Source organism: Falco naumanni, chromosome Z (assembly GCF_017639655.2).
Source record: "Falco naumanni isolate bFalNau1 chromosome Z, bFalNau1.pat, whole genome shotgun sequence".
In the NCBI taxonomy this organism is placed as follows: Eukaryota; Metazoa; Chordata; class Aves; order Falconiformes; family Falconidae; genus Falco; species Falco naumanni.
This window is the reverse complement of record NC_054080.1, coordinates 57,973,335-58,000,415: the sequence shown is the minus strand read 5'-3', so window position 1 is coordinate 58,000,415 and position 27,081 is coordinate 57,973,335. Positions and strand designations below refer to the sequence as shown.

The following is a 27,081-nucleotide window of genomic DNA, read 5'->3' as shown; positions in this document are numbered from 1 at the left end:
TGCATAAGATATGGGTGTCTTATTCCTACACTACTTCAGAAATTCATTTCATGTAGTTGCACATAGCAAGCTGTAAAATAGGTTTTATGAAGCCAATAATGCAGATATAATACTTAAGGAATTCCTTTTGGTTTGGATATATTTATTTTTCCAAACATTTTGTTTGAGAGAAAACGAGATTGTTATCTGCTGTTTCCTTATTTTCTTGCAGGAAAGCAAAGGGTTGTTGACTTCCTCTCCCCTCCCTTCCTTCCTTCTTTCTGAAGGTACTGTACTCATCTGAAAAAAAAGAGAACGAAATGATTGTTCCTGTTCTCTTTCTTAAGTCATTTGAAACACTGTCCCTGCTAGTTTTCTAAGTTTACTGCAATCTCTGCACAGGGGGAGGGAGAGAGAGGGAGAGACAGAGATTACCAACATGAGAGCAGGTAGAGAGTTTAGGGCAAGACTCCTTCCAGCTTCAGCAACTGGTAAGTTAAGTGAAAATGCTTTTATGGTTAACTCTTTAGAAGTGCAATATATATGCTTTTGTATTAAGAAAAGGCATTAATCAGATACACATTTAACTGGTAGAAAGATAACCATATGCATTGACAAGCAGTATATTTAAGCTATAGATACCTGTAGTCTGGGTTTTAGAGACTGGTGATAATAGCCTACGCTTTTACCAACCTAGACAAGAAAGTATTTTCCAGTGAGGCTGATAATATTCATAACATAATCTGCTGTGAATTTTGCATATATGGCTTCTGCTACCAGAATCTTGTTACAGGCTTCACTAGCTTTATCCTGAATGTTTCAGCAAGATTCACTGGGTCATTTCTGAAACAAAGACAGAAGCCGTGTCATATGCAAATTGATGCATTTCATATATCATCTGCCACTAGTGAAGTCTGCTCCAACCCACCAACCTGTGCTATAGTGGGCGAATAATTACTAGGACTTTTTTTTTTCCTTCTAACCATCTTGTGTTTATGATTATACATGTTTATCTGTACTCACCTCTGTGTATGATTCGTCTAGGGTAAGTGACATTTAAGACATGGTAAGACAGTTCCAGGTTCTCACTTGAAAAAAAAAAAAAAAAAAAGAAAAGTACATGTTGTGTAGTATATAACAACACTGAGGCTGATGACCAGCATCAGAAATGGGATGGACCCAAATGTTCGTTTGTTGCTTGTATTGTTGCAGATATTGACAGTATTTTTCATGTTGGGCATAAAATCCATCAGAACAGTCAGAACTGGCATGTAGAATGAGTGACTGAATGCAAGAGTATATTACAAATATTGCAAGAGAAAAGTCCCCCTCTCCCCTCCGCGCCACACTTTTATAAAAGCAGAATGCAGAGGTGGGGGAAGGAATCAGGACAGGTGTCCATTTCCCTGCAGAAGGAGAGCTTGGTCATCTTCTGGTGCAGTGTTTCTTCAAGCTGCAGCTCTCTGAAGTGCAGGGTCCTCTGCGGGACGCCTGCAGCCCAGACAGATTGGCTCCACATGCTGGGCAGGCATGGTGGAGGGCCGTCAGGCAGCTCCAGCTGCCCTGCTCCCGCTCCCACTGGGGCACCTGCCTGTGCTTCCATGCCGGGACAACCCTCTGCTCCCACCCCTTGCTAAGCCAAATAGTGGAAAGGATTTTCTTCCCCCTCAACCTGGTATCTTTCTGCAAGTTTTTGCGTAGGAAGGAGTGATCTACCCCAAAGTCAGCCTGATTTCTGGGTAAGTTGTAGATTCCCTTCGCTTTAGCAGCAGTGGATGGATTCTGCTAAAGGGAGGTGGAAATAACTTGTTTCTTGAACTCTGTAGCTTTATGTTGCAGCTCGGTCCAGTTTGGTACCAATTATTAGGTTTATCTGGTAATATTTAAGCCACAAATGATCCTCTGCTAATAGCAAGTAAATGCCAGGTGTTGCCCTGAAAACCACTTGCCACATTTTCGCTCAGGATACGGTGTTTTATGTTTTATGTGACTAAATACTGACTCAAATTGAATAGATTATTTGGACAGCTATTTGGACAGCTATATGTCAGACAACTGGAAAACCACTTTTTACTTCAAGTGAGAAGCAGAGGAGTCTCCCAAACATTAAAAAAAAAGTACATAAACTCTGTTGTGGTATTTTGCTCCAGCTGCGGAGTGGTAGTCTGGATTGCAATCACTTGTGAGTTTTGATTTGGATAGCTCAGAAGTTCAGTCTAAGAGCCAGTTCTAGCCTTTAGGTACATATTTTATTTCTCAAGATACTAAACATTAATATATTCTTGATATGGACCACGTATATGACAAATTATTTCTCTGAGAGATTGTCTAAAATACATAAAAAGGAATATGTGTGTTCAAACTCATAGTAAGTGACCAAAAGTAGTACATACTGTTTCCCCAGTAATGATCACACAGAAACAGCATTTTTAATGGAATGCTTAATAATTTGACAGTAAAAAATAGAACTTGAATTTTGAACTTCATTCTTAGATTTCACCTATTAGATTTACTTTTCTTTCAAATAATACATCTTTAAAATAATTTTCAGTTTATTTGTTTTCACATTGTATAATTCATTGCTGGGATAACTGTAACATGATTTAGTATAATGGTAATTTGTAACAACTAATATCTTCCTCAAGGTGTCATGAAGAGGAGAGTTTTGGCTGGTGTGTTATCCTTATCCCACATGCTGAGATATTTACAAGCAGAGAAGGTTATAGACTGAAGCTGCGTTGAGTGCAGATCTACTACCAGCTTATGGCACAAATTAAATATTTGTGAAATGAATTTTCAGTTATTCACCTCAATGTTATAAAAACCCCCTCTAAATTTGAAGCAATGAACCAAGACTGAAAAGAGAGAGGCTCTGTTTATTTTCCTTACAGTATTATTGCTTCTATTGCTAAAAGCCGTATTTATGTATATAGCATACATAAGTAGACTGTCAGTGTATATGTTTACCTAGAGAATTAAAGCCATTATTTCCATTTGATTTGTTCTCAATTATAATGAAAAAGAAGACACAGAGATTTTGCTTTTGTTCTGAAAAACAAAATGAAAACTACACTAATACTGGCAAAGATGTTCCAAAAATAAGTTGCAGCCCATGGAAATCCCAAGTTAACAGGTCTGATTTAAAAACCAGAAACTGATAGAAATCTTTCTGCAAGTGTCAATTGCCTTTTTATTTTTAGGATCAGCTTCTTTAATGGTGAAAACTGTTGAGAACATGAGTTTTGGGTGTAGAATAGTAGCACTGAATTACCTCCCTAGTAACATTTTGCATTTTTAATATAGATTTTTGACCAGGAGATAATTTGAATCTTTGGATTTTAAGGAGTTTTTTATTGTTTTTGCATTCTTTCAAAAAAGCACATTAATAAGAGCCTTGCCTTACGATTATCTGAATGTAGAGCAGATACTGGTGGACTCAGAGGCACAATGTGCATCTATCTCACCGATGAACATGTTGGCATACCTTTTAGGTGCCGTTTCTGGTAGTGCCAGATATACATGCAGGCTTTAGAATGGGAGAAGCACAGGGGGATGAATCATTGTAGCAACCCAAGACAAGCCTCATGTACAGAGGCAGAAGAGTATGGATTACCCCAGATAGCATTTACATTGTTTTCAATCTTTGATATTGCAAAGCCTTGATGATGCAGAAAGACTGATTTCTGAAAGGACCACTCCATTCAGCCAGAGATGTCAGCAGCATACCACCATGAGGAACAAAAGCAATAAAGGCTGCATTAGGCAACAGGATTTTTCTGTGACCGTGGTTTAAGGACACAAATCAGGCAAAGGTATGTAAGGAAAAGCAGCTTCTTGTTAGTTGATAAGAAACGGTACATAGCTTCTGAGCACTAATGTATGTTCTTGATCCAAAGAAACAAACTGCTTCTTCAAACAGACCTTACAAATGCTGTGTAGACTGCTACAAATAGTTGTAAAATTATTCATTCATTTTCTGGACTGATTTTACACCCCAACCTATTTTCAAAAATAGACCACTTGTTAAAACCAAAGGAGCATTTTCTTTGTAAATGCACTAGTTTTCCCCGTTCTAGTTTACCATCCCAGACCACTGAAAAAGAAGGAATGTCATATTGCAGAAGGAAGAATTATAGAGAGACAAATAATGTGAAGCCTTCAAAAAGAAACAAATATGGAAAAAAGGTGACTTGGAATTATTTTCTTTCTGCTGAAAAGCTGATATTCTGAAACTGAGACTGGAGCTCTCCATTGCTGTTAAAATGCAGTGGAATTTTATGGATGATATTCAGATTTTCATTCAATGAAGAGGCCTAAGTTAACACTTACTGGCTATTTAAAACACATATTGAACTGCATGCTGGATGTCTGATTTTTCTTCATATCTATCTGGCAAGGACTAGTTCTTCTTGCCTGGCTTCTAAAATACTAATGATCCAATAAAAAATATTATTTAGTCTTTGTTTTAGTTCCTTCCAAACTTAATACCTTTGTGACATACTTTTGTAAGACAAATGGCTTTATACTAATGTTACCCTGATCCTGATAAGCAAAACTCAGCATTTTCCTTCTAAATCAACAATGTGTAATGTATTGTAAAAAATTCTCTCTGGAAGCTAAATGATCTTGTATTAAAAGAAAATATTTTCATGATCTGAAAGTTAAGGGAAGAAATGATGTGAATATTTTTCTTTTTTTTTACTGTCACTCCTTATTTCCTGCTCTGTATGTTAGGAAGACACATTAATTATTTAGATGAAGGATGAAGAAAATAGCATTCTTGCTTTCTATTCCCTCCCTCTTCTACTAGAAAAGCTAAAACACTGTCACATTTTCCCTCTACTTTGTGGATATCCATGAATTCATGTGATTTAAAAGAAGAAATAGGATAAAAGGTGTGTTTCCTGAAAACCTATTTTCTCCTTGCCAATATTCACAAAAAGTAAACCTGGAAACACTCAATTTTCCAGCTGCTTATGCTCATTAGTAGCACCAGAATTCAGAGAACACTGAAAAATACAAATGTTTATTCAGTCTGAAGGTTCATTTCATTATAAAAAGCTACAAGATTAACTGAGTCTCATACATTGGTAATATCACTTTTTGCTAATGAATTGGAGAAAGGCACAACTGATTTGAAATTGAAAGCAAGGCTGTAAGAAGGGTCATACATTTTTAGCTGTTGTTCTTTGATGATGCTGTCCTACAAGGAACGCTAATGCATAGCAAGCAGGCATTACCCACGAAGTCCTCTGTCTGGAAGCCTGATGAAGAACAGAAACCACCTAACTTCTCCACATGGAAAGAATTCTGCAGGGTGGTGTTTCCAACGTGGAGAAGCAGGTGTGGCAGCTCTGGAAAGGGAGCATGTGGCTTTGCCCCTTCTTGGGGAGCAGCTTATTCTGACACCAGGCCCTCTGATAAGCCACATGTGTGTTGACTGGGAGGGACAAGATGACTTCCAGTCTTTCTTTTCACTGGTTTGTTGCTGTTCCTGACTGTGCAAACGCCACTTATGCTTTAGTCTTCTCTGGTTAGGGTTGCAGTGTAACTGCTGGACTCTTCTTGCAGGGACGAAAGACTTTGTTTTATGGAGGGCTCTGTGCTGGGTCAGCTACTAATGACCTCATAAACGTGAAAAAGTATGTGCTGTTACCAACACCCAAATCACTGGATTCAAACCAAACTCACATATATCTACTCTAAAGATATCCAGGAAGAATACATTGGAATATAGCTGCTATTTGAGGTTTAGTCCTCTCTCTGAGGTGCTTTCTAAAGCAAGTAATGTTTCTGTTTAGTGTTTCAACTTCAGATAAAAAATATTTGAAAGCATTATTTGAAAAGGGAGTGTCTTTCATACAGTACTTCTGGTAGAAAGATATTTTTGTACCCCTCTATTTTTTCTTAAAAGGATTTAGAACATATCTGCAATGAAAACAGCACCAGGAGGTGAAAAGGAAAGGGGTGTTTAGAGCATCCATCAGCTTCTAAACCCAGCTGGTAGGCACCAGCCTACGCTGGGTTGGTTCCCTCATGCAGGTTTCTGAGGCTATGAAGAGTGTTTTGTATTGTCCAAAACTATTGTCCTGTGACAGGAATTCTAGAAAACTGTAGAGGATCTCCTGGAAGAGCAAGTTGACAACAATGTGCTCATAGGCTTCCCAGAAATCAAACCATTTATGAAGGTGCAGGAAAACAGCATTTTTTCTGCAGCACTACAGCAAGGAATCACACCAGAGTGAATGTTATTTCTAAGAGTTTTTCTGTATAATGCTGCACTCACAATATGAAGCCACCAAGGTTTCCAGAATAATTTTATATGTCTGTAGGTAACATTTTGTCAGCATGCTATGGAAGCAGTCACATGCATCAGAGAAATGGTGCTGACCAGCTCCTCCTCCATATCTCCTTATCTCTTCCCTCCACCACAAAAATCAAAACACTAATTAAAGACTTTTGATCCCAAATACACTAATTTATTTTTTCATGCCCCACAAAAAGGGAGACCCACTTAAGCTTAAGCACAGATAAAGAAATGCAATTGAACAGATGTCACTGCATTCTGTAGGCAAATGATCAGGGCTTGGGATTCTCTCTGCAGTAAGGATTTTCACCAGAATGTTCACTACTAGGCACAGAAAAAAAATGCATGAACAGGCACCCAGTGGAAGGCACTGAATGTGGTTGGACAGTAAGATGGAACAGAATTCACACAACTATTTATACTCTGGGTTATGTCCCCCTGCCTATATATTAGTCTTGCCTGCTATTCCTCCCAAAACACAACAATAATCTCTATCAAATATGCCAGGTTTTTGTACATGACACTTGGATTTTTCCAGGGAAAAAGCATGAATAGAATGATGGGGAATGGGGGGTGGGGATTGAGAGAAAGAGTCAATTTAATATATAAGGTGACGTTTTACAAAACTTCATGTTATATTGTTGGTTGCCCATTCTTTGTCATGGGGTAGTGTCACAGTGGTTTGATGGGTGGTTTTGGTTTCTTTTTTCTTGTGATGAAAATCTGAACTGTGTTCAGCATACAGAATAAGCCTTTGGCATCACCAGTGGTGAAGGATTATTACTAGAGTGTTTGGGAAATGTTCAGAATTTCAGATTTCAAACTATGTTGAATTTCTTCTCACTCTTCCCCCCTCCCCCCCACCTTTGGCAAAAAGTAATGTCTTGTTTGTAGCTCTAGTCTCTGCTCCAGTATCTGCTGATGACATTTGGCTAAGTCTTAGCTGCCATTCCCACTCTGCATGCTAGTTTATTGAATTCAGTAAAATTGGTATTTTAAATCTGTCTTGGTTTAAAATAATTAATGTCAATAATTTTTCTGTGATTTACACAGAGATTTGTTTTCCAATTGATCAAAATCACAGAAGCAATAACAATTTGTTTAAAATTTGAGATTTTCTTTTATTGTGGCAACAAACTAATGTTTATTTTTAAAACTTTTTAGAAGCTAAAATAATTAAAGACAATATGCACCATGCATTTTGGGGATCAGAAAGGGAAAGCATTTGCTTTTTGCTGTTCAGTCAAGGAGAAAACTCAAGTTTGGCATCACAGGTGAAGGGCAAAGCCAGAGAGGAAGTTATCTTAAATTACTTCCTCTTGGGCACTTCATATGATCAGTCAGAAATACCATTTTATGCTGGAACTGAAGAACTAAGCACATTCCTCTTCAAACAAAAGAAACTGAATTTTAAAAATGAAGCCTCATTTGAATGCCATTGTGAGATGTATGTGAAGGTGATAATTTTTCTGAACAATAAATTGATATTCAGCACTGTTTCAATGCTTTAACACAGCTTTTATGCTCTGGCAGTCTAGAAAACAGGTCCCTAATCACAGTGCAGATATATATAAAATACTTTCCTCCAGTACTCCAGTGTTTTGCCTGAAGAGCCATTTTTAACTCTGTGTCATTGTTCATGCTTCTTAGTTTTTTCTATTTGGATACCAATGGAATAAACACAGTGGTGTCCTAGGAGTGGTACTGATCTCTAATTCCTTTGCTGTGTTTCCTATTGAACTTATATTCAGAGGGAAAGTCTAAGTCACTACTGAGCCAGCTTAATTGCAACTGAGTAACAGAGGTTAATAGGGATTAATCGGCCTTTTCAGCAAAGCAGCTTTTCCAGCAAGAAGTCTGCTCAAACTTCAGATGAAATCAAATCTATTCATCTTTTCTAAATGTTCAGGAAAGCATCGTCTGGTAATTACTCTTAATGAACCGGACAACAAGAGAAGCATTCAGTAGCAAACATATTTTTCCTAACTCTGTCAGTTTCTGGGTGAAATCCTCTTCTCTCAGTTCTTGTAGGGCATAGTGTATCTTACTGGAACACACAATTCCTACCACTTTAGCAACCTTCAGTTTCACTAGGAGTTTTGAATTGTGTGAGACAAAGAATTCAATGCAAATTGAATACAAGAGACAGTGGTCCTGCTGAAGACTAATAATATTCCCCCATGTTTAAATAAAACTTGACTCTTTTTTGACTAATCTGTTTTGGAGACTCTATATGAAAACTCTCCCATCCAGTCCTCTTCTCCCTTGGCCCTTCTCCAAGCATACATGCACATATTACCTGGTACTTTCTTTTTAGAGGTACCTGTTGCTTTACACGTGCAACATACAGAAGGTGAAATTAACTGCTGATGATGTAAGGAGGCTGCCAGCAGGCTGGCTTGAAGAACCGAGGCTGAAGGTGGCCCTTCGCTACCCTTTAAGACAACAAAGAGGTGGGAGGAGCCAGACCATCTCTCTGGCCTCCATAGAGGTGATAAGAACACTGGGACTACAGTAGGAAGGAAAGCTCAATCTATTTCCTTTTTAAAGGTCATGAATGCCAGTGAAAGGTTTATTTTCAAAACAACAGCCCAAGCAGGACAGCACGAGGGTTATGGAAGGGCATGCTTTTTTGATCATTCTAATTTTGGGTGTTCTGCATAGCTCCATTATTTATTCTAAAATAATACTACAGTACCGCACAAAACCCCTCTGTCTCCGCTTCACTTTATAGTGTTTAATGATTGTGCTTTGTAGGTGGAAAGATTATGTCCAAAGTGTTCTTTCAAGAGCTCCACATTCTATTCAATATTACTATTTTACAATCAGATCCTTCCTTTTATTTATTTGTTCTTCTGTTCACCCTGTCTCTTATATCTGTATGATGAGGAAAAAAAAAACCTAAAACCATGTTACTGTTATCTGATGAATTTCCAGAGGAAAAACTATTTAATGCATAGGATTCCTATGGTGCCAGAAAGGTACTATTTTAATTTGCAGCGGCAGATATGGAAGTAGACAGGAAACAGGGATAGAGTGATAGGACTTCTATAAACAGTGATTAAAGTGACTCCACATACTTTATAAAGGCAGAGGCAGATCTACGGTTCCAGGTTTTGACATAAGAGCTCCTTATCCACTTAAGAAAAGGAAGAAATTTGTCTTATTGGTATCACCTCATAACAGTCAAATCCTGAATCTTGTTCTCAGCTACACCCCAAATTTTCCATGATGATTTCAGTACAATGTAGATGATGCCAGGGAGCAAATTAGGACAGTTACTTAGGACAAATTACTGCCATTGTTTAATTGAGTAATTAACTGAGCTGGCCAACCCATCATTAGTTCCAATAACTAGTGAGGGCAGGATCAAACTGCATTTCTATGCAGTCTGCTGGCACCCGATAAGCTATACACATTTGGATCCCTGCTACTGTGTGTGCTCCTGATGTCAACACCATGGCCAATCTGCTCTGGTCAGCCCTGAACCCTGGGCAGGGTCTGCAGACTCAGTATACCTATGTCCGTATGCTCTTGGGGACCCAGTCCTGTGAGAATATTTATATGAAACTGAATATACATCAATGACATCAAATTCAGTGCAAAATATAACAGCCACAAGGTGGGAGACTTTGATTCACTTCCCTTCTCCCCCCTGAGGAGTCTGGACAAACAACTCCAGCCTCTTAAGGGAATGCCCTAATTAGAGCCTGTGAGGGTAACCCTGCTCTCCTTTGGCTGTAGCTGGGCCATTACACAGACAAAAATGCAAGTGCCAAGGGACAGGGAGCAGAAAGAAGTCAGATGGAGGTAGCCAGGGGCTGCAGACTCCATCCCTCTAGCGGCTCCTCTCCAGGTGTTGTTTCTCCACGTTTACTGAAAGCTAAAATGCACGTCAGCCTCCTGAGTGATTGTATTTATGGCTTGGCCACAGAGGCTCCTTTAAGTTCATTCTGCCTCATAACCCCTTCTCTGCTGTGCCAAAGCTCCAGAAGAAGGGACTGAGAGTCGAGTATGGGTAAGTGCAATTTGTTAAGGTGCATCGTCGGCCTAAGCTCAGACCTGGACTAATTTCCTGGACAACAGCTCTCAGCAGTCAGCCTTGCTTTTTTGTTTTCTTTTTAAAACAGGTGCAATAGTCTGAAGTACCTAAGACAATTGCTTCTTGATGTGAACATAGGAGTGCCTTAAAGAGCAACCCAGGGTCACACGGTGGTTAGCCTGCTTAAGGCAATAGTTCCCCCCACATATCCTCCAAATTTCTATCCAGAACATGAATGTATTTTGCTTTCCTGTTTTGGTGGGGAAAAAAAAAAAGAAAAGAAGAGAGGCATAGTACATTTTAAAAACCCTAACCAATAATGACTATGCAGTTAAACTGTTTTTAGCAAAAATGATGCTGCTTTACAGTGGCAAAATAAGTTTCTAAAGATGGGAGAGATTGAAGCAGGACAGAGTCAGCTGTTCAGGGAGCTAGTGGGGAGGTGAAAAGTGGGGCATGAGTGAAACAACCTACAGTACACCTGGGTTTCAGGGGACTTTAAGGAGAAGAAATATAAGTTTTTCAGGGAGAGGTACAATGAGAAAAGCATAGGTGGGCATCTCTCCTCCTGAACAGTGCAGCTGACAGTGCGCTGGCTCCTTTCTAAATCTGCAGAGGTGCAATACCTTACATCAAAGTACTCAGATAGCTCACTTCCCCAAGACATTGTACCTATCTCTGTAGGCCCTTCAGCCTGCAAAAACAGTTGTCTCTGGATTTTTATATTAAATAACTTTTATCTACATGCATCCTTCATGGAATTAAAAAAAAAAAAAAATCAGAATGCAGCCTCTTTGGATCAGGAAAGTTCGGAGCCACAGACAGCTGGAGGCCTGCAGACAATGCTGGGAAGTTGTCAGGATACTCTCTCCTGTTTCTTATATTCCTCACAGGACTGGTATCTTGGGTTAGCTACACTACTAGCCTGAGCTGATATGGTTGGTTTTACATCCTCCTGTACCTCACCAGCAGTTGTTTCAGGCTACACTTAGCAGGTATCTGAGGAGGAAAAGAGAAAGGCAGGAGATTGGGCCAGATCCCATGGTGCTGGGATGGGGCAGGGCTGTGCTGTGGACCCAGAGATAGGGATCTGCCAGCAAACATCTGTTCCCTCTCCCCTTCATTCCCACCCCATAGAAGCCTTGAATTCCCTGTCCGTACCAGAGATTCAGGCAGGTGGAGATGCCTTTGGTCCCCTTACACACTTTTGAGCACATAAACTTCTATGACTTTCAGGCTCCCACCATTCGTAGCTGTGGTCTGAGGTGGCTTTGTGTAAGCAGCTGACACTTCAGAACCTGTGGACTTAACATCCGCTTCATTATCCAGGTTGTCTACGTGTTGCTGACCATTTCAGCAGATAGAATAGAGAAGCAGAGAGGGAGTGAACCACAGATAGAATAGAGAAGTGAAGAGGGAAGGAAACGTTAGAGAAGAACTAGGAAAAGTCAGAAAGAGGAAGAAAAAAGAGAAAAAAGGAGAAAGGAGGATAAGAAAAAGAGAAATAAAGATCCAAAACAGCAGCAAGCCTAAATTGTGCTCAAAGGGCACTTGGTATGTGACATTGAAATGTGGTCATTTGAGATAGTCTATGAGGCCTAAGTACTGCTAGGAGCATTACTAGTAAAGCCCTGCTGCAGATGTTTGGTGGTTAACCCAGCCGTGCTGCTCTATGACCTCCACCCCTTGTTTTGTTAGGCAGCAGAAAAGTAGTGAGAATGACAGCAAAGGTTTTTCTAAACTCAGGAGAGAGTATATACAAAAGCAACTAGAGGGGCAGCAAACCATTTTACTAAACTAAGAATACGGCACTCGTACTGGAGAGAAGAAAACTATCTACAGCTACCTCACTACAGCATCAGGCAATTTTTTGTTATTCTAATCAGTGTCACCACTGAAAAGCAAATTATGCCATAAACCGCTCTATAAGCACATCTGATGCCACAAACAGTGCACCAGACTTGGCAGGGTGGGTGGTGGGACTCCTCCAGACTTTCAGCAGAGGGAGAGTCAGAGTCTAGTTTAATACTTTCAATAATTATTTAAAAAAAAATAAATAGCCGTAAGTTGTGGAAACTGAATACACATTAATTTTATACTATTTTAAACTGTTTCTCTTTTACAAGAGATACGAAAGTAAATGTACTCCTGTAAAAGTGCTCCCTGAAAGTTACACATACCCCCAATGCCCACCCTGCCAGTGCAGGCAAATGAATATGTTTTTCCTGGCTAAAATAAAACAAAAAGTATGTAAATTAAATATTAAAGTTTGGGAACAACAAAGATAATACAGGCAGGGTATTTCTGTTGTACAGTTTTCTGAAAGAAGACTCATTTCTTTGTATTGGTGTCATCTCCTAGACAATATTAATGCAGCTACACTGCATAGGAATCCCTTAGAGCAGGAGGAATACCTAAAATGATCAAACTTCAAACATGAAGTGAAGAAGACATGCCAAAAGAGAGTCAAGGAGGGAAAACAATTATTATTTAATATATGAGATATCTTTGAAAGTTCATTGCTTGTTGCATCTGTTTAATGTGAGATGTTAAACTGTTTAAAAGTGTCAGATTTTTTAATCAGTCAAGTTTCTTAGATGTGTGATTGCATGATTTCCATTACGTTTGTCTGCAAAAGTTACCATCTTTTAACATATTGTCTCAGGATATAATTTTTTTTTCCCCATAGATATACAATACATTTGTCAAAATTGTCAAATTTCAGTCATGACGTAGATGGGTTTTCATATCTCATTGGACAACAGAACTCATAATAAATAGCAAGGAAAACTGTGAAGGATTAGTTTCAAAGCTCATTGGAAGTCTTCCCATAAGCCTTAGTGAGCTCTGGTTATGCCTTAGGAAGAGTTAACAAGGTTATCAGTTTTCCTTTACCAAGCATTTGCTGAGAAATAAACCACATTTGTTGATGGAAAGAAGTTGTTTTATCCTGAAGCCTATACCAGTAGATGAAGGTAATTTCCCAGGGAGAAGTGAAAAGACACTGAGCTCCTCAGTACTATCATACTAATGTAGGAAGAAAGAACCTGATATGGTCCACTTCTCATTTTCAGTCATTGTAGATCTTTTTCATGAACAAATGTACACTTGTTTCCAATTCTATTAATTATGGTAATACAAAAGGGGAAGAATATTTATGGAAATATCTTTATCTTGATGGTGTTCTCCATTTAAGGAGACATATCTGTTTCACAAAAGGGATGGGACTAGAAACCTTATCTCAGAAGACAACTAAGCTGATGGTTAAATCACGGGCTTCATTTGACACCAGGTCTACATACATGTAAGAGAGAGAAAGCAAGTGTTTGTATTGGAAAAGTATTGATTAAACTCCACAACAGCTATTATTCCCAACTCTGGCCTGCTTTTTTAAGGCTTCCCCAATATTTGTGTCTCCCTAATCAGTATCTGCACTCATTGATTTTGGATACTTTCCCTATACATGTGTTTATTTTTGCAAGTTAGTCCATACTTCTGTCTTCTCCTGGACACACACTGTGGCAGAAAAAGTGCTCTCTTAATCTAGAATTTAAATAATCTTTTAGGTTAGCTTCAAGTAGTGTATCATAAAGACTTCAAGGACAATTTGGGTCTATTAACATATACTCAGTTTATATATAACATGTACTCAGTTTATATACTCAGCATGTGTATATCAACATACATTCAGTATATGTTAATGAGGCTCATTTTTCAGATTTGTGTGCTTGATATGTGGATATTTATACCTGCAGAACATGGATGGAAAACACATCTTGCATGTACTTCTCTAAAGAGTAGAAGAGTAGGATTGACACTGATTTTAGACAAGTTCTGGTATGGATCTGAACATGGTCTTTTACCTCCTGCCCTCGTCTAGTGACTATAGTCACTCAAACCTAGAGTAAATAAAATACTTTAATTTGAAAAAAACTGTACAAATAACCCATTATTGAATAACAATGGTAGTTTCAGCCGATATCTAGTGAACATAGTGTAGAAACAACTCTAAATCTTTTGAGCATATTTAGAACTTCTGCATCATTCACCAAGGCAACTGTTACAAATAAAAATCTGACTGTCCAAATGAAAAGCAGGTGCACAGATTTTACAGATACAGAACATTATTATCATCTAGTCCAACTTCTTACTTATGACAGGCCATAAAACCAACAAAACAGACAAGAAACACTTGAAAATTACAGGTTAAAAACATCCATGATTGTTTTCCAACTCTCCAAAATTATGAAATTCCCAATAGAAAAACAAATGAGGAACTGCAACATTATTTCACAACTCCATTAACACACTGGACACAGCATTGAAAAAATGGAAGAGAAAATAAAAAGGGGCCTATGTAGAGTTAGACCTGCCATTGAAGGAAACTAGCAGAGAAAATCATAAGGAGGGATCAGATGCTTACCCACTGAAAATACTTGGTTACCAGTAATGTATTACATTCATGTTTGTACAGGTATTCCTGGCATTTTCAAAGTCTGACAAATAACTTGAAGCAGTGCAGATTTGGTGGGAAACACTGCTTTGCTACTGAAATAAAATGAGTTCATCATAGTAAAGCCCCTTTGGTCAGATCCTGAGAGTGATGCAGGTTTTGCATAAATAGCAAATGAGTGAAAACTAAGTAAAGAATTCGGTGCTTAGTTCAACAGCTGTATGACTGAAGACATCTAAAACCAACACCTATTTGGAAGTGAACTGAATGAAGAAGACCCCATTAAACCTGTTAAAATTTCCATAACCCCCTGTGCTGGTTTTGGCTGGAATTTTCCTCATAGTTGCTGGTATGGGGCTATGTTTTGGATTTATGCTGAATATAGTGTTGATAATAGGCAGATGTTTTAGTTCTTGCTGAGCAGAGCTTGCACAGAGTCAAGGCCTTTTCTGCTCCTCACCCCACCCCACCAGAGAGTAGGTTAGGGGTGCACAAGATGCTGGGAGGGGACATAGTTGGGGCAGCTGATCCCAAGTGGCCAAAGGGATATGCCATACCATATCACGTCATGCTCAGCGTATAAAGCTGGGGGAAGAGAAGGAAGGGGGGACATTTGGAGTGATGGAGCCCGGCTTTCCTGGGGATGGCCAAACACCTGCCTGCTCATGGGAAGTGTTGAATGAATTCCTTGGTTTGCTTTGCTTGCGTGAGTGGCTTTTTCTTTACCTGTTAACTGCCTTTATCTCAACCCACAAGTTTTCTCACTTTTACTCTTCTGATTCTCTCCCCTAACCCCACTGGGAGGGAGGGAGAGAGTGGCTGTGTAGAGCTTAGTTGCTGGTTGGGGTAAAATCTCCATACTCTCTCTATAATAACAGTTTACAAAAGTCAGAGATCGGAAAAAAAAACGCCCGGCTGGTTGTTCAATAAGGCTAAAGCTCACCAGCTGCTTGGTTTTAGCTTAGTAGAGTGTAACAGTGTGTTATTTGCCACTGATTCTTACCATATCCAACACAGAAACAGCTGTTAGATTTCATTATTTCCTTATAGATGGCAATATTTCAGGCCCCCAAGGGGAGAGCAGAAATTCACTCTTAGGGTTTCTACAGTAATGGATGTTCAATTAAACATGGAGTTTCTCTTCCAGCTAAGAGATGCTGTTCAGCCTATTGAGCAACCTTTAGGTTTCCTACACTTTGCTCTGTTTCATCTCCTGAAACAGCAAAACCAAATGAAAATCTTCTAAAAAGTAGCCCATTTCCCTTTGTCAGAAGGGACATAAGACTTCCACTCATCTTGGTCTCATTTCTGGTTTTGCCATTGTGTTACCCAAGAGCAAAATCAGAACAGTAGTAGTCAGTGTTTAAGCTTGAGAAACTTCATAACCTTACATTTTTATGGCTGGGATTATTATCAGTTTATAGACATAAGTTACTTTCATATGGGAAGCAGAATCTTGGTTCTACTGAGATATAAATAAAATTTGCTGTTGACTTCAGATCAGAATATTAACTGGAGACTGTCACAATGTGTATGCTTGTAGAATAAATAGCATGTTTTACATACTTTTTTAATCCTTTGTAGAAATACGATGAGTGGAAATGAGAAGGTAAATGATGACTCATATTCTGTATTAAACTCTCTTCCTCTTTCATGGAAGTTAACAACATCATTAGCTGCATAGATACTCTATTTTGGAAATACCTCCACAACTACCTGAGCTCACCACAGACTTTCTTTTTCTTTTTTTCCCCTCCTTTTGTTGTTGTTTGTTTGTTTGTTTGTTTTTTTGCAAGAGCAGGGAGAGAACTTGTTTGTGGTTGTATTTTTCAAAATAGTGTATTTCAAAATAGACTTATCTACATAAAGAAAGAAACTGTGAGGATGCTTGTCTGTTCTAAAGAAAGTAACTTTTTCATAAGCTCTAGAGTGCTAGATTTAGGCGGGGGAGTGTGTGTGTATATATGTTTGAGTACCAACACAGCATGGAAATCCCTGTCCCAGTAAGCTTTCCAGACCAAGTTTTCAAAACTTAGTATATGAAATACAACTGACAAAAACTAGAATTTTTAACGTCTATCCAGGTTTAAACTAACCTTAATGTTTAGAATCAGGTACTGCTGTGCTACATAGCATGACATTTTAAATACTAAGTGCTGAGGAAAGAAACAAGTTTTAAAGTGCTTATATAGGAAACACATAAGGTCCCTAAGAAATATTTTAAACCATTTTTTTCCAATTCACCCCCATTATTTATTTATTTATTTTTGCATATTAAACTGAGAGTAGCTACTCCAGAGTCAGATGGAACAAAACTACTGGGGAACTGTGTTATTAAAAGCTTTAGTTCTCTACTGAAGTTATTTAAAGAAGAAGGGACTGATCCTTACCTATTTCTTGCATGGTGGTCAAATCTATAGTCTCTTTCTTAAGGATTCACATTTTTATGGGATTAAGTTCTGGTCAAGGTGAAGATCATGTTTCTATTCAAATTAGCAAGAGTTTGCTACCAACATGAAAGGAGATGAGAAGAGAGGCTACATTTAATATTTCCTCAATTAATTTCTACATCATGTGGTTTGGCAGACTGAAGGGGGAAAAAAGAAGCAAGGTGATCCATATTTAGACTGCAAGTCTGCACTTTCCTTCGCCTTTTAGGTTCTCTTTTTTGGACTACATAGCAACTCTCTGATTGTGCTGGTTACTGACTGTTTTAAACACTTTCCCTTGTAGGCTTGTTCCTGTGATGTGTATAGCCGTGAACAGTGGAATAAACCCATGTGCTCAGTGAAAGCATCCAAAGGTTAGTAGTGCAAGGAAATTATTTCTTTCTAGTAATTTCAAGCAGTTCCACAGTCTCTGCCTTAACTCCATGTTTCAGAAAGATTGAAATTTTGCATAAAACAGGCAATGGAAGAAAGGATTAGCTAGCAGCCAAAAGACAAGACAGCAATTAGACACAACTCACTCTCACTTCTGTAACATTTTTGGCAGGATTTCAATAACCTAACAGAAGCAGTAAATAACATAGTTGGGCTCTCAACTGCTGTGAGCTTTCTGAAGCACTTTATACCCATACTGCTGGGAAAGAATCAGATACAGAAGATGAAAAATATTTGAGGGACAGGCCTTTACTTTAAAGGGAATTTACGTTCACATTTTATGAGTTTAACTTTGTTTAAAATGAATTTTTAAAACCCCACCTTTTTCCCATTTTGGAAAGAAGTTGTCTTTTTTGGTATTTAAAGAATTTCCTTCCCTTTCTCCCTTTTTAGTATGTCAAGCCTTTGTACCCAAAGAGTATTCAAGATCTAACCATTCCTTATTTTGCCCAGGAAGTTAGGGTGACAAGAAAACATGGCAGAATGCATACTCCCTAACAGTCCACTGTGAACATACATGGTTACATATATTACATATTTACACATACACCCCCCCCCCCCCAAATATAGTGTGTGTGTATAGATAGATAGATAGCGAGATATCTATCATGTGTGTATATATGTACACTGTTTCAAATCACTGAGCTAGGGACTGAAAGTCATATTCTGATATAATTATTAGATATTTGTCCCAGGTGTAAGCAATTTTTTCTAGCTTTTTCCACCATCACAGGTGTCTTTTAAATCATCAGTGTAGAGAAGCTATAGCTGTTGCTTCATTTACTAATCCATCTTTGTGCATTGATTGATTTGTTTGTCCAAATTTCCCATCTTTAAGTTTTGTCCCTGTGCCTTTCACTTCATGCAGTATCTCAAAGATAATTCCACAGTCTACCTTGTAAGAAGGAAGTAATCCGTTTGCAAGCAGGTTTTTAAGATGCCTTCTCTTGTCTACAGCCTAACTAGGTCACAGAGATCTATCTTTAGAAGCAGGTTTATCCGTCCTGAAAAAGAAACAGGAGTGTCTTTAGTACTCCAACCACCTTCATGCTTTCCACCCAGCGTTTCCAAGAACAGTCTTATAAATAGTACTGACATGTCACAGGTGACAGAGGGAAAATACGCCTAGATTTCCAACCTGACCTCTGCCTGGTTGGATAGATGCGTGCACACTAACACACACACACACATATCTAGATAAGTGCATCCCTCAGGAGGACTACAAGGATGTTGTGACATTATGCAGGGAGAAAATCAGAAGGGTTGAAACCCAGCTAGAACTTAATCTGGCTGCTGCAGTAAAGGACAATATATTTTTTTTCTATAAACACATTAGAAAAAAAGGTGGGTTAAGGAGAATCTCCATCCTTCATTGGATGTGGGGGAAAACATAGTGACAAAGGATGGAGAAAAGGCTGAGGTACTTAATGCTGACTTTGCCTCAGCCTTGTTCTTCAGGTGCCCAGGCCCTGAGCTGGAAGACATGCACAGTGAGCAGAATGAAACCCCCTAATCCAAGGGGAAATGGTCAGTGACCTGCTGCAACACTTAGACACACACAATTCTTTGGGGCTGGGTGGGATCCACCTGAGAGTACTGAGGGAGCTGGCAGAAGAGGTCACCAAGCCACTTTCCAGCATTTATCAACAGTCTTGACTAACCAGGGAGGTCCCAGAAGACTGGAGGTTAGCCAACATGATGCCCATCTACAAGAACGGAAGGAAGGAGGATCTGGGGAACTAAAGGCCTGTCAGCCTGACCTTGGTGATGGGGAAGGTTACAGAGCAGATCATCCCAAGTGCCATCACACAGCGTGTGTGGGACAACCTGGGGATCAGGCCCAGCCAGCATGGGTTTATGAAAGGCAGGTCCTACTTGATGAACTGATCTCCTTTCATGACAAGATGACCTGCCTAGTGCATGAGGGAAAGGCTGTGGATGTTGTGTACCTGGACTTTAGTAAAGCCTTTGACACCATCTCCCACAGCATTCTCCTGGAAAAACTGGCTGCTCATGGCTTGGACAGGTGTGCTCCATGTTGGGTAAAAAACTGGCTGGATGGCTGGGCCCAAAGTGTGGCAGTGAATGGACATAAATCCAGTTGGCGACTGGTCACAAGTGGTGCTCCCCAGGGCTCAGGATTGGGGACAGTTTTGTTTGATACGTTTAACAATGATCTGGACAAGGGGATCAAGTGCACCCCCAGTAAGTTTGCAGATGACACCAAGCTGGACAGGAGCGTTGATCTGCGGGAGGGCAGGAGGCTCTGCAGAGGGGTCTGGACATGCCGGACCGGTGGGCCGAGGCCAGCTGGATGAGGTTCAAGAAGGCTCCGTGCCGGGTCCTGCAGCTGGGTCACACCAGCCCCACACAGCGCTACAGGCTGGGGCAGAGCGGCTGGAAAGGGCCTGGTGGGAAAGGGCCTGGGGGTGCTGGTCGGCAGCCGGCTGGGCATGAGCCAGCAGGGTGCCCAGGTGGCCAAGGAGGCCAGCAGCACCCTGGCTGGTGTCAGAAGCAGTGTGGCAACAGGGCAAGGGAAGGGACTGTCCCCCTGCACTGGGCACTGGTGAGGCTGCACCTCGAACCCTGTGTTCAGGTTTGGGCCCCTCACTGCAGGAGGGACGTAGAGGGGCTGCAGCGTGTCCAGGGAAGGGCAATGGGCTGGGGAAGGGTCTAGTGAGTAAGTCCTGTGAGGACTGGCTGAGGGAACTGGGGTTGTTTAGCCTAGAGAAAAAGAGGCTCAGGAGGGACCTTATCACTACAACTACCTGAAAGGAGGTTGTAGCAAGGTGGGTGTTGGTCTCTTTTCCCAGGTAACAAATGATAGGACAAGAGTAAATGGCCCCAAGTTGTGCCAAGGGAGGTTTAATTTGGATATTAGGAAAAATTTCTTCACCAAAAGTATTGTCAAGCATTGGAACAGGCTGCTGAGGGAAGCAATTGAGTCACCATCCCTGGAGGTATTTAAAAGACATGTAGCCATGGTGCTTAGGGTCATGGTTTAGTGGTGGACTTGGCAGTGCTAGGTTTACAATTGGACTCAATGATCTTAAAGGTCTTTTCCAACCTAAAGGACTTATGATTCTACAGCCAAGGCAAAAAGATGCAAACTTGTTCAAGATGAACCAAAATTCATAACCAATATTTTTGATAAATGCCAAATTCAGGAGAAGCTCCCTGTATGATCAGTAAAACACAAAATTTTGCTAGAAGAAAATTATTAATCTGCCTTGTCACATCGTGCCACTAGAAATGCTCTGAGTATTTTTAGGCGTCAATTACTCTGGAGTCTTGGGGGCTGTGGTCATTAATTCTTTATTTAGTTTTATAGTAGAGATTTTGCCCACCTCTTTAGAAACAAAAAAACCCCTAGATTAAGTCTATAAAATTGAACGCAACTCAGAGAGTCGTCAAAGGTCTTTCCTCCCCCAAATCTGCCAGGTAAATATCTCTGGGATTAAAAAAAAAAGAAAACAAATTAATCTCCGCCTTCTTATTACAATACAAAGTGAGAGAAGCCAGGAAATATGGCTCAAAACCTGATGGTACACAGTGTCCTTAGATCACTTGGCCATTGTTTTCTCTCGCAGCAGCACATGTTAATGATACAAAGGAGTTTGACATTTTTTGGCTTTGGCTTTTCATGTCACAACCATAATAAATGTGCACATTATTGTTTGTATTGCCATATCCTTTAGATGCACCGCCAATTTCTAGAGCCTGTGCATGCACAGCCAAGGACAGGATTTTGCCCACAAATAGCCTGGCTGAATTAAATTAAGCAGAAATTTGCCATATGAATTCAATTGCAAAATTGTGGGTCATGGTACAGCATGTTTATGTTGCAAAAATATTGAGTGGGTCAAACTTGATTTAAACCATCAATTCTACTGCAGGAAGACCAAAGCTTCTTTGTTCTTCTTTAACCAATTTAATTCTGCTTTAAAAGGCCTTTGTCTTATATGAGTCTAAGACAATCTTAGTTGTATTTAGTTAAAAAAACCCAACAACCTTCAAAAGAATAAAATCGGCAATAAATGTTAAACCTGGGAGAAAAGGAAGAAATGAAGAGATTTAGTGGTTGTTTGCTTTTTTGTTTGTTTGTTTTAAGGAATTTGGGCAACACAGGAAAAAATCAAATATGATGAAGAATGAAGAAACTAATTTTAATATGGGTAGTACCCGAACGTCTCCCTTCTCCCACTGTCTGCAGCCACTGAGCCCTGTTACAAAGCCACACAGAACAACTCCGTTTGGTGAAGAATTCAGACCACACCTCTCACATTTCCACTATGGCCCTTCTCCTCTTGGAGACATGGAAACATTCCAGGGGTCCTTGGAAGGAGGGTCTCGGAAGCGCAAGAGCATGCCGACAAAAATGCCTCCTTCTATCGCCCTTGAGGGTTCCTCATCACCACCAGATAGATCTGAGGATCGCAATGACATAGGCTCTTCCAGTCTGCCCTTAGTGTTTCAACAGCCAGCACAGCCCAAGTACAGTTCCCAGATGATTGACCTCTGTAACTTTGGTTTTCAGTTCTATAGAAGTCTGGAGCACTGTGGAACCAAACCCATTAAGCAAGAACCAGTGAAGCCTAACATGGCATGGCCCAGTAGCCCAGCATTCATGCAGGCTCCTTACCCTTATTATCCTAAAGTCCACCCTGGATTAATGTTTCCTTTTATTGTGCCACCAAACTTTCATTTCAGGAACCCCTTTCAAATGAAAAGACCTCCAGAGCCACCCTTCAGGAGGGCTGAAGTAAGAGGAGGTGGTGAAAATAAACAGAAAGTGGAAAGAGTAGATGTCAACCTTCAGATAGATGACAGTTACTATGTTGATGTGGGGGGTGAACAGAAACGCTGGCAGTGTCCCATGTGTGAGAAGTCCTATACATCCAAGTACAATTTGGTCACCCACATCTTGGGGCACAGCGGCATTAAGCCACATGCTTGCACCCGATGTGGCAAGCTTTTCAAGCAGCTGAGCCACTTGCACACACATATGTTGACACACCAGGGCACCCGGCCACACAAGTGCCAGGTGTGCCACAAGGCTTTCACTCAAACTAGTCACCTTAAGAGACACATGATGCAACACAGTGACATCAAGCCTTACAACTGCAGGATCTGTGGCAGAGGTTTTGCCTACCCCAGTGAGCTAAAAGCACACGAGTCGAAGCATGAGAGTGGCCGAGAGAACATTTGTGTGGAGTGTGGTCTGGACTTCCCAACCCTGGCCCAGCTGAAGAGACACTTAACAACCCACCGTGGCCCTATACAGTACAATTGCACCGAATGTGATAAGACCTTCCAGTACCCAAGTCAGCTGCAAAACCACATGATGAAGCACAAAGACATCCGCCCGTACATCTGCACTGAATGTGGCATGGAGTTTGTGCAGCCCCACCATCTCAAACAACACTCCCTGACTCACAAGGTAAGCCTGCATGGGTTGCGCTCTCACGTTGCATCAGGAGGTAGCACAAGAATTACAGGCTCTGAAGATAATTGTATGTACTGCCACGGAAAGAAGGTAATCAATCTATAGAGCCTCATGCTGGCCCTTTGCCAGCTGGGGAGTTCTATGCAGAACAAAAGCCCCAGCAGTGCTGGCAACAGTAGGAGCTAGATGTCTCTGTCAGTCTTAAGAAAGTACGCACAAAACCTGCTTTGTTCCAGACAGCTGTTTGGTTAAACCACCCGTATTGCTTCCCAAAACCATATTCACATCTCTCCATTTCTGGGTTTTATCTTCAGAATGACCCTCTGTAACATAACACACTTGTGTAGAGCTGCACAAACCCCCCTGAAATCTTAACAGGAATTTTCTACTGAAGACTGGCTCTATTACTTTGCTCCCTTAATTGGGAAGTAGGTGGATTTGCAGTAGACTGCAGCAAAAGAAAGTATACTCAACAGATTTTGAAGAATCATTCTAATGAAACACTGAGGTAAAAAAACCAAAACAAAACCAACCTAAGAAAAATTCCCCTTCATGCATAAGCTATCCACAATGCCACTTAATAAAAGCGGATAAGCAGGACCGTAATCCCAGGCAATTCTTATCAAGTGGTCGTCTTGCTGCTGCTGACAGCAATGACAGCAGAGTCAGGTTAGGCTAGGAGTGGGCTTTGGAACGCATCCAGAAAGATTGCTTTCAAAAATAGGAAAAATGTAACTGTTCCATTCAAGAAAATCTGATATTGGCTTATTCACCTTTATAAAAATGTGGTGAAGACAAGTCACCACCACCCCCCCGAATTTTACAAGTTTGCTTCCAGCTTTGCATATTTCTTCTTTTAACACTTTAATTCTGGTTTTTATATGAAAAACATCAAAAATACAGAAAGCTACAGCATTTCAGTCTTACACATTTTATTTTAGAAAGGAACAGCCTCTACTTCCACATTTGCTTTTTCTTCCCTACTACATGATTATAATTTCTGCTCTTTTTGGAGATTCCCTGGTCTTTGGATTTACCATGTAAAATTCTACTAATTTAAGACATGGTAGTTTTTTGTCACAGGAAGTGCAATGCCCCTGACCCTTTAGAGAGCTTCTGCTTCTTTGTCCATAGCTGCAGGTGGACTCAGCTGTGAACCTAATTAGCAGTACTTAGCTGACCAAATGCAGCCTCACATCAGATATGCAAACACTTACAGCTGGTGGTGTTCACAATTTTAGCTTTGCAATTAACTGTGAAAACCACTGGCTGGTCTGAAAGTAGAAATTGTTTCAAGTCATCTTTGTAATTGGGGCCTGCTGGAGAAGTAATTGCTCTCGACACTTCACTAGGAAATCCTCATTACCTTCAACAAGTTATGCTCAAAATCTTGAAGTGTTTAGTGGTAAATTCATTGATTTTCATAACATCTAAATTACTTTTTGAGAAGCTGGCAGTGAGACCACATAGATGTGAGCAAGAATATCGAATTATGCATTAGCAAATTGACTAGATGTCTTAAAAGATGCTAGAAATGCTCTGTAAACAACGGAGAGAACACCAGCAGTCCATTAGGGTTAATGCAAGTCACACTAAGAGTGAACAGTTTTTTCTCCTCATTGAATGTAACATGTATATCCTTCCTTGGTGAACATTGCTTAACTAGTTCTCAGTTACTTCTGATTATTTTCTTCAAAACAGGGTTATGCCTTTTTTAGAAGCCAGTGGCCTTCAATTATCAAAGGCAAGCACTACTTCAGTCTCTTAACTGGTTAGCTTTTCCTCTTTGTCAGTAAGTACATATATTTGACTGATACTTTACATAAGCAGCAAAGTTGGACTAAGAAGCTCTGCTACAGACTATGTCTCATTGATTTGTAAACTTACTGATGGAAACAAAACTCATTATTTCATGAAGCTTACGTTTTGTTTTCCCTCTCTGCTTCTCAGATCCTTGTAAGAATTTGCCAGGAGAAAAAATAATAGTATCTATTACTTCAATGAACGATGATAAAAGTGAAATAATTTATTACCTTCTTTGCTAATGCAAAATTAATAATTCATATATTGCAGTACTGAAGATGAGATGATCCAGAAAATTTTCCATCTACATAATTTTCTGACTTTTTTGTTTTCTTTCAGGGTGTGAAAGAGCACAAATGTGGAATTTGTGGCCGGGAATTTACTCTGCTGGCCAACATGAAGCGACATGTCCTGATTCACACCAATATCAGAGCCTATCAATGCCATTTGTGCTTCAAGAGCTTTGTGCAAAAGCAGACTCTCAAGGCCCACATGATTGTTCACTCTGATGTCAAACCCTTTAAATGCAAGGTAAGTGCATTTAGTGGCACTGGCATTAACCTATTGGATATTTTCCTGATGTTATAATCTTGCAATATGGTAGAATTAGAAAAACAAGTTTTGCTAACACCTACTGCAGTTGCATTTAAATTAGCATAAACCAGCCTGCTTTTCTTTCTTTATCCAGGTTCTGCTTAAGTAGCACAAAATAACTGAGGTCAATATCTGTGGTTTATTCCCTTCTCCTTCAATACCAGTAACTTTCATCCTCAAATATTTTTTCTGCTTTGTGAGCATTTAAATGCCATGGTGGTTTGAGGACAATAAACATACCTGACATTTGCAGAAGTCTAAGTGCTTAGTAGCTTGAAACATTTACTAAAAGCATATATCAAGTTGTGCACCCCACAGAGGACCATGGAAAAGTAGCAGCCATGACTTCACACAGTGATGCTATGCAATGCTTCAGGGAAGGACTCCAAGCCACAGCAAAATATGCTAAGGAAGGAATTTGAATGGGCCAAGTGTAATTACCAGACTGAAATTAAGGGCAGAACATCACTATCCTAACAAAACAGCCTCTGAGACTATCGGGCCTTTATTGGTTCCTGCGCAAATTCCGGTTTGCTGCCTCCCTCTAGCACATTTGAGGATGACGTTCCCTTACCATCCTCTCTTTTCCACCCTGCCCACAAACATTTGAGGCTTTGGTTTTCTTGACCGTGCTCAATACTTCCTCATGAATTATTCATGTTTATATTCTTACCCGCTATTGGACACTACATCTGTTCCTTCTGCTGCTTATCTGGTTTGTTACTGTAGTCATATCTTGTGAAGTCAAAGGTTGTAGGTTTTATTCCCACTTTGACCTGCTCTAAGAGACATATGAATACATAGTGGAGCATATTACACAGTTTATGCCTAAGTAACTGAATTTTGATCTGGAAGCAATTTCTAGAATTTTAAATAGAATTATTTTCTCTTGAAAAATGTAGAACTTCAAAATGTCATAGGAAAATATGGCATTCAGTGATAATTTTAGTGGGAAAATGTCAAAATGAATCTTTTTTACTTCCTCACTCTCCTTTGATAAGTTTGAAACATTACGCTTTGAAAAAATAACAGCAAAGTCTTTCAACTTTAGCATTTTGCTTCATTTTAGTTTGTGTCCTATTAAAAGGTATACTAGAACTTGCATTATTCTATATTGATAAAATAATTTCTATAACTGAAATGTTTGGGTAGTTACATGTAAAGTCTGCTGGAGACTTTCACTCTTCGAGAACACCTTCAAGCCTGTCTTTTTGTTCCCATTTGGTCAAAGTCCTCCTCTGACCCGTCAAATTTCAGAAAAGGAACTTAATCGTTTGATCATCTGTTCTGGATGCAGTACCTGCAGCCACACTATTTTTTAGGTATGTGAAGATGAGCTGCAAGTTTGTGTTCAGGTTAGGGTTTGATGATGACAGACTATTAAAACTTGGATATGGTAACAGTTTGAACCAAGAACTGGAGTACCACCAGTATGTTTTCCAACCAGTAACAAAAGCTCTACAGGAACCCTATTTTTCTTTTTTTCTTTTTGGTTTTTTCCTTCTCTGTCCCCACCCAGTGTTCCTAGGAGGAAAGAAACAAGTATGCACAGTGAACTAGCTTCTCCTACGGTGG

The 27,081-nt window shown here is 39.9% G+C and overlaps 1 protein-coding gene across 6 annotated transcripts in view; it reads left to right on the top strand.

The window, feature by feature from the left end:
• Positions 1-334: 334 nt before the first annotated feature.
• ZNF366 (zinc finger protein 366) overlaps positions 335-27,081 on the top strand; it is a 38,456-nt gene continuing 11,709 nt past the window's right edge. The window contains exons 1-6 of one of the 6 annotated variants that reach the window (XM_040580122.1): positions 335-470; positions 1,392-1,718; positions 2,625-3,791; positions 17,515-17,584; positions 21,775-23,103; positions 25,252-25,443. In XM_040580122.1, coding sequence (XP_040436056.1) covers positions 21,805-23,103; positions 25,252-25,443 — 1,491 coding nt within the window. In that variant the 5' untranslated portion in view covers positions 335-470; positions 1,392-1,718; positions 2,625-3,791; positions 17,515-17,584; positions 21,775-21,804. Of the gene's footprint in view, positions 471-1,391; positions 3,792-17,514; positions 17,585-21,774; positions 23,104-25,251; positions 25,444-27,081 lie in introns of all 6 variants that reach the window. The other 5 variants (XM_040580124.1, XM_040580121.1, XM_040580123.1 and 2 more) reach the window with 5 other exon arrangements.